Here is an 8,489-nt window from a genome sequence, read left to right as displayed (position 1 = left end):
TTTTAAGGTGAAAGTATTATTTCCCCTCTTATTATGTTGAAGGGGGACAATGTAAAGTGCTGTCTGTATGCATTCTTAATCTGCACTGTTTTATATTTGTCTTCATCCTGTAACCTGTTACCCCTCCTACCCGCTCCTGCTTTTAAAAACTGCTGATACAAGGCTGGGCGTGGTGGCTCACACCTGTAATCCCAATGCTTTAGGAGGCTGAGGCAGGCGGATCACCTGAGGTCAGGAGTTCGAGACCAGCCTGACCAACATGGAGAAACCCTGTCGCTACTAAAAATTCAAAATTAGCCGGGCATGGTGGCACATGCCTGTAATCCTAGCTACTTGGGAGGCTGAGACAGGAGAATCACTTGAACCCGGGAGGTGGAGGTTGTGGTGAGCCAAGATTGTCCCATTGCACTCCAGCCTGGGCAACAAGAGCAAAACTCTGTCTCAAAAAAAAAAAAAAAAAGAAAAAAAAAGAAAGAAAAAAAAAAAAACATTGATACAAAGGGTCTTTTTGGTAAAATTTCCCAGATGTCTAATTTTTCATCTTTCCCCATCCCAACTGACTTGACTTGCAGTATAGTAATAATTGAGAACACTATATACCCTGTGGTCTCATTATTCATCCAAGGGCCTAACAAGTGAGTATTCAATGTGTATCTGTGGAATGCATGTATGACCAAAGAGGAAGAGTCCGCAGAATGAAACAGGAGCTCACATTTGAGTGTGGTACAAGTCCCCAGGAGCAATGAAAGACCACCACAGATGTCAGCTACCTTTAAAAGGCAAATACAGGATAAAAGTTTAGAATGATTCCTGGCTCCAAAACACTGTCTTCAGTCTAATGTAAGATTTTAATAAAAACATCTTTATGCCTATGAAATAAAAAAAACAATTTTTAGACAAATGCAAGACTAACAAAAATATACCTACATATGTAAAATTCTAGACTTCACCTTAAGTAAAGTCATTTTAGGACTTCTTCAAATTTCCTTTGCTATAAATGAGGATGTGGCCCAGGACTAGTACTCTGGGATGCTGATTCAATTCCTACATTTGCTATTATTTGGAATGGGCACATTTTATTAATGATTTAGGTGACAAGTACTTGAAAAATTAGTGTGGGAAGATCTGCTTTGGAGAATTACCCATGTCAGTACATAAATGCCACCATCTCACTTTAGGAATCCAGATGCTACAAATATCCAAGGAGACTACTTGAAAACGGGACAGGCTGACAGAGATGCTAAGCTTCACATTACCTTTTACATGAATATGTCTTTCATATGGTAAAATATAAATGCCAAAACCCAACATACCTCTTCACAAATACCAAAATCATATTGGCAACTAAAACATCAGGTCATTTTAAAATATTTTTATTGATGTATTATTGCACACTACATCAAAACTCCAACAGGGCTTTTCTTCTAGTTTTTTCACATATAGACCGAATGCTGGGCATTTAAATATTAGTGGTGTATATGTCAGACATTTTTAAACAAATATTTTGCAGCAAATGGCTAATAATTCTCACTAAATGTTGTTGTGGAGATGGTTTAAAAAAAATTACAAAGGCTACTTTTGCATTGAGATCTCCATAGTAACATCTGCAGTAGGTTGGATTTGGTCATTACATCTTGCAGTAACATTATCTACTAGGGTTATGTATCCAGGCAAAGGATCCCAAAGGCTCAGTGTGACACCATGTATCATATGCTTGGCAACACAAAATAACTAAACCAAACTGGCTTGATAGCTACATGCCATATGATACTAACAGGCGAAATCCTTAAAGTTGCTAGTGCCTTTAGTCATTCACTTAGTAAATACTTTTGAGCAACAAGCTATGTGCCAAATACTATTTGAGTGTACTCTGGAATCTTCTAACTTCAAACTTATCCCTAATCTCAAACATTTATTGAATGAGTTTGGTACAGGAAAAATAATACAGAAATGGAAGTTCAGGAGTCCTGGGTCCTAAAACTGACTGGAGTCACTGTGGCAATCTCTCTGGGTATGCTTCATTGGGTAGTCTCTTTTCAATCTAAGTAATTCTACAATAATCTTGAAACCATCTTATGTATTATCTCACCAACTGTTAGGACCTGTGCCAAGAAGACTGTCTTGTGTTTAGCTTTCACTAAGTTTCTAACGCATACCTAATTACACTTGGAAGATTAGTTTTTTCTTATTGCCAAATTTAAGACTGGCCGTGGTGGGAAAAAAATAATCTGGCTGACAGTAAAGTGGCAGTATTAATAGCAGGTAAGGCGCCATGCAGTTTTTCATTCACTTTAATTAGCGGATAGCGGAATAGATTTCCTATAGTTCAATTTCTTTCTTTAAACTTCAGAAAGACAGTCATGTCATAGCCTAAATTCTGAAGAACCTTTAGTTTTCTTACCTAAACATAGGTCCAAAATTCAATTTCCTATACCTGCTCCCAAACACTGGTCTGTGGTGATTTGTGGTGAAAAAGAAAGAAGTTCAAGTAGTGATTTTTTCTATTAAGCTGAAGTTGGTGTCTAAATTCTTAATTTCCTAAATTATGTCATTTTTATTGTCAAAACATCCTTCGTCCAGTACTCACACATACAAAATTTTATCATTTTAGTTATCTGTTGACTAAGCAAAACAAAAAGTAACTACAACGGTCCCAACACCTAAAAAAAACTAAGCACAAATCCAACTCTGAAATAGAAATGTTTGGTCAATACTGCCTTAGCCAAAATGATTAAGTAATCTCTTTGACTTTATGCAGTTATCTCTAGTGGCAGACCTTTTTCTGAAGCAGCCCCATTTCACCTTTGGATAATTAAAAACCGATTTTCAATCTTGAGCCAATGGTCCCAATCATGACCCCTTAGAAACACATAAAGTATCTTAATTATTCTGCCTCATGATAGCTCTTTACATGTTTAAAGATACTAGGCATTATAATGCTATGTAGGCTTCCCTGTATTGTGCCCTTCTCCAAACAAAATCAACGAACTCCTATTTTTCTAAGAAAAGTCTGAATAATCTAATCAGTTCTGATTTCCTTTGCTCTATTACTAACTTTGAAATAACCTAAAATGCTAGTTATGTTTTCTCTACATTAATAAAATTTCAAAGACTTGAAATTTATATCACATCACTTGTAGTCAATCAGTCCACAAATATACAACACGGGATGAAGCAGTTTACCTTTGCTTTTCAACCCATTTCCAAGATTATGCACAAATGTAAATTAAAAGGGAACTTTTAATGTTTTCTAAAACCTGTAGAGAATCTTAAAAGATACACTGATTACAAATCACTGCTACTAATTAAAGCAGCATTACTTGGAGGTAGTTTGTCATTTATGTACCTTCATATAAAAACATACAAATAAACAAAAAACCCTTATAGTATTCTATAATTCAAACTTGTAAGCCTGAAGTACAAAGATATCTGAATTATACATGTCAAGTTCATTAAGGTGTTTCCCTTACCCCAATTAGTCTAAATTAGTACACTTGCAAAGAAATCTGAATTAAATGTCAGTCAATAAAATTCACAAAGCCAGAAGCAGTTTAGTGCTCACAAGTTTATATTTTTAGGTTTGAATAAAGACTCTTGTGTATTTTCTAAATACACAGACAAAACAGTTTCGGAAGTTTACATACATGTCTTAGGACACTTATATTAGGTAGGTAATTTACATTTTAAAAAGTTGGTCTTCGTAAAAGATCTTCCCAAAGAGCTTTTACAAACAGCAGGCAGAAGTGTTCTTTTATGTTTACAGTGTTCAGAATGCCAATGCTCCCACTAAATAATGGCCTCAACCATCACTCTCCTCAACCCAAAATATTGTTCTCAATAGCTAGTGTACTCCAAATTTAAGTACCCAATGTCATCAAATTTAGGGCTAGAAAACATCTTTTGAAGTGTGCTTATCCCTAACACATTTTAAACTATCTAGAATTCTTTAACTTCAGTTGAAAGCAGGGATACAGCAGGAATAAAAAAAAATTTCCACTTTAAGTCCTAAAGTGACTAAACACCTGTTAGTTCTAAGTGTGGATATTATGTACCATCGTTAAGTTTAAGGATCTGGGTGACTGAACGGCACAAAAACTGGGGTTTCTATCTAGTTCTTCAGATAAAAACCATTCTTTTATAAAATTAAAATGCCACAGCCGGTTAAGAGCATGTGCTACACTGATGTGTCTTAATATAGTCAAAGTGACAAAACAACTGCTTTATGAGGAAAGAGTAGTAAGGAAATTTGTTGGGGGGAGGAAAGACACTCAAAATTTTAAACACAGCTGTCTTATAGGAAAAATATAAATCCATAGACTCCATTAAGAGCTGAAATTCTACAAGAGTTGTTCAGTGAGGCAGCAATAGAGCCTCCTTGAAAGAGTATGGGCTTCAGAATCAGACGTGCTCAAAGCCCCCAGCTCTATCACAGCTGTGTTAAATTAGCCAAGTTTCTGAATTTCTCTGAGCCTTTCCTCATCTATAAAATGGAGACAATTAGCACCTACCTTATAGAGGATTAAGGTAAAATCAGGTATACAGCACAATGGCAAGTGTGGGCACTCAAAAAAAAATTGGTAGTTTTTTGAATCGTTTTTCAGAAAAATGAATCTAAACCCTTCATGCTATGTTCAGAAAATCCTAAAAAATATAAATAAAGCTTACTAAAGTTTTAAAATTTAAGATTTTTAAGAACCTATTTTCCATCACACTTTCCCCCATATGATACTACTCCAGTCATATTCAGGCCCTTTACACCATTTTGTATTAATATAAATGACGAAGTCCTAATCCTTTCATTTCCTATTTTCTCCTTCCTTTCCCCTGTCTTTTCTCATTTCTTTTTCCTCTTGGTTATCTATTATTAAACAACTTTAAGATGTGTTATGCACCTATTATGTACCAGTGTAGTTCTAAGCACTTTACATGAATTAACTCATTTAGCTCACTCTTCTCCATTAGGATGGCTGTACCTAACCCAGCTAGTGTGTTTTCCTCAATTTCAAAGCTACTCATTACTGTTCAGTTTCCCTTTCCTATAATGTTTCTTCTTTTTTAAACTCTTAATTGCTAGTGTGCTAAATTTAGCAAAATATCTAGTAAATAAGAAAGATGAACAGGGGTCCATATGGAAGTATGTGTCTCTGAGAACTCGAAGAAATAATGCACAATCTTGATTTATGAGACTGTCTGTAACTACAGAGTGAATATGAAAGAAAGTTTATACTCTTCCCCTTCATTAAAATGAAAAGCTCTAAAATACTTTTTCATTTAAAATATAAATTACAAGAGACAACTTCGCCAAATGTGTAACATAATTCTGCCAGAGTTCCACAGACAAAATTATGAGTATTTCATTGTTACCTCTGAGACCAATCATAAGTTCTTAGTATCTATCAACTTCCTGAAATTTTACTGTAAGTCAGAAAAAGAATACACTTAAAAAAATAGAAATGTCCAGTAGTATACCTTAGTACTAAAACTATTTTTTAAAAAGATCTAGATGGGAAAAGGCAGTCCCTCGAGATCATGAAACAAAATAAGTTAGGCAGTCAGCAAGTAGAAAAATCTGTCAATTCTGTTTCTGGTAAAATGTTTACTTCAAAGAAATTTTTATATAGGCTGAGGCTAATATATTCAAGAGTATAAACACTTTTCCTTTGGATTACCTAAAAACAAACTTTTAAAGTATCATATTTCAATTGACTAAAAATATAGCCAAATCTGTCACAACACAACATAAAATGGACAATTATAGAATATTTTAAATTAACAGTAACAAGCCATCTACATCAAACCTTATTTCCAACTAAAACCAAACAAAAGCACAACAATCCCGTAGTGTACCAAGTGTGTATTTCAATTTACTGTATGCAATCTAACAAAAATTTGGTCATAATTTACCAGATATACATAAATGATTTAAGTAGTAAAAGAAAATTCAGCTTCAAGAGAGTAAGTTCATATCTTGAGGAAAAGTAAAAGTACATTAAGAATGTAAAGCCAAAGTCCAGTTTCTATGCAATAAGTGAACTGTAGTCTAATAAAGCAGATTTAGGTGATTTTTAGATATATATCTTTGTTCTTTAATATATATTTATATATAGACAGATCTACCAATTGTAAACTAGTTTATTTAAAGGAAGGGAATAAATGGGATGAAAGAAATCTTTATACTATACTTACATATTCACAAAGAACATTTTACGTTTAAAATACTTTTTCATTCATAGTATCTTTGCCCAACTAATTTCTACCAGAAATACATGTTACTCATTTGTCTAGAACATTAAGATGTACTCATCTGTTTTAAACAAAAATCAAACTGAAACTATTCTTATCTGTCAGGTTTACAGTTATGTAGAAACTACAATATAGATGACAAAAGATGCATCTAACCATGTAACTGTAATTTATCTTTGATTTATCCAAGCAGAAACATCATTGTCTAACAATAAACCATTATTCTACTGAAATCAGAGACAATGATAAAGCTTGTCTCTTAAAAAACATCAACTTTCCAACTTTGATCAGATGGAGCACCAAAGGGATTATATCTGTCAAAGCATCTTTGCAATTTTTTCCACATAACTAGCATAATTTAGTTACCTGATATAAAATAGGAAAATATACTCAATTTTTATTTAAAAGAAAGCTGAAAATATGACATCCCTCAATCTTATATAATATACAATATGCTAATAAATGCCATACATGTTAACAATACGTGAAATGCTGCTGAGAGTTCCACAATCAGCTAATTCATGTCACCAGGCTAAGTAAATCTGACAATTTCACCTCAATATGTCACCCTTTGTACCCTGAAGAATTTAGTTTATAGAATAATAAAGCTTCTCAGAATTTTATTTGTAAGATTTTTGAGACTGTTGAATCATGGTGACTACTAGAAGGGCTGTATCAAGGTGTAGTGACTTCAAGGAACAGAAAAAAATAAATTAAGTATTGATCATAATTTCAAAACAATCAATATCCCGCTAAGTATGAAACGAAAGAGAATGCACATTTTGTGTTAATTTTAATGATAAAAGGGACATGGGTAAAAACCTGATATTTCACTTATATTGCATAACAAGCTAACCAAACTGGACATGGTGGATAAATTATAAAACAAATCATTTTACTTATTTCTATGATTTTTCTTTCAATTAGGTCTTTCAAATAGGACTGAGGTATAGTACACTGGCAAAAATAAAGAGGCAAACAAGAATAGTGCCAAAGTAACAGATACCCAAAACCGAATACCATGTCAGAAAACATCATATAGTAACCATTTATCAGATTAGAGCAGCAGAAGAAAGTTACTTCTAAATCATAATCATTTTAGTGGTATTTGTCAACTTCGCCACGGTAACTTCATAACATCATTCTTCATTTGTGAAGTAGTAAAATTCATGTCAAAAAGGAAGGGGGGAATGGAGGAAGTCAGTTAGTTCATTCCAATAAATTACCTCTCCAGTTCTTATAAACATGCCCATCAGCACAAAATTGAGAAATAATACCTAAGACTAGAAGAGACTTGGTTTAAGTTATGAAGCAAATTAAATGGAAAAATACAAGAAAATAGAACCAATGGGGTTGAAAAAGCCCCTCACTGAAAATCTGTATTAAAAAAAATAAAATTAATAAAAATAAAAATAGAAACAAAACTCTACTAGTACAAACTAGCCTGAGTGGTTTGATGGACAGAGTGATTGGGTCAATTGTCACTGTACTTCCATAAATGGATTTTCTCCATTCATGTTAAAGTAGCACATGAATGTAAGCTCTTTAAGGACTATTTTCATAGGACCCAAATAGTTACTGTATATCCTATAAATAGAAAATATTTTACTTTGATAACTGACTGAATATGTGGGGACTCCATGTAATCCAACCACATGGTTGTTTGCTGTATAGTCCTGTGCAAATATAAAAAAAAATTTTTTTTGCTATAAGGCTTTGACCCTACAGTTTTCACAGCAACATAACTACTATCCAGCATGTACCATATTTTGCAAGCCTTCAAGTTCAACAATCCAAATTGTCGATTCATATTAGGTCCAAATGCAGCATCCTTGAGGAGTATAGTAGGTCAGTTAATCATCTAGAGACATACAAACTTCTCCTGATTCATCCCATCGAGAGGGATCATTCTGATCTTCTCCATCATCAACTAGCTCTTCATCAGCTTCTCCTACTTCATTCTCCTCGTATTCTTCATCCCGAGGGAATTCTGTATCCTGTCCCTGATCTACACCTTCTTGCCCTCCTGGTTGTGATTTATCTGCACAGTCTACACAAACACCATAACGTCGAGATCCATGTCTTATTCCAACACTGGCTGCTAACATGAAGATCTTCTTACACACCATACATTTGTATTTTTTATCCTTTTTATGCACCTAATTGAAGGGGGGAAAAATCCAATATAAGGATATTATATATAATAGAATGCATTTGAACCACTCAAATTAAACCACACATTTAGT

At 33.8% G+C, this 8,489-nt stretch overlaps 1 protein-coding gene across 4 annotated transcripts in view; it reads right to left on the bottom strand.

The window, feature by feature from the left end:
- Nucleotides 1-1,357: 1,357 nt before the first annotated feature.
- The window catches only part of ZBTB10 (zinc finger and BTB domain containing 10), a 42,290-nt gene continuing 35,158 nt past the window's right edge, over nucleotides 1,358-8,489 (bottom strand). For 3 of the 4 annotated variants that reach the window (XM_025395013.1, XM_025395010.1, XM_025395011.1), the window contains one exon: nucleotides 1,358-8,402. In XM_025395013.1, the coding sequence (XP_025250798.1) occupies nucleotides 8,097-8,402 (306 nt within the window). In that variant the 3' untranslated portion in view covers nucleotides 1,358-8,096. The remainder of the gene's footprint in view (nucleotides 8,403-8,489) is intronic. The other variant, XM_025395012.1, reaches the window with a different exon arrangement.

The sequence above is a fragment of the Theropithecus gelada genome, chromosome 8 (genome assembly GCF_003255815.1).
Source record: "Theropithecus gelada isolate Dixy chromosome 8, Tgel_1.0, whole genome shotgun sequence".
Classification (NCBI taxonomy): Eukaryota; Metazoa; Chordata; class Mammalia; order Primates; family Cercopithecidae; genus Theropithecus; species Theropithecus gelada.
Note: the sequence above shows the minus strand (reverse complement) of the source record. Positions and strands in the feature narration are given on the sequence as shown.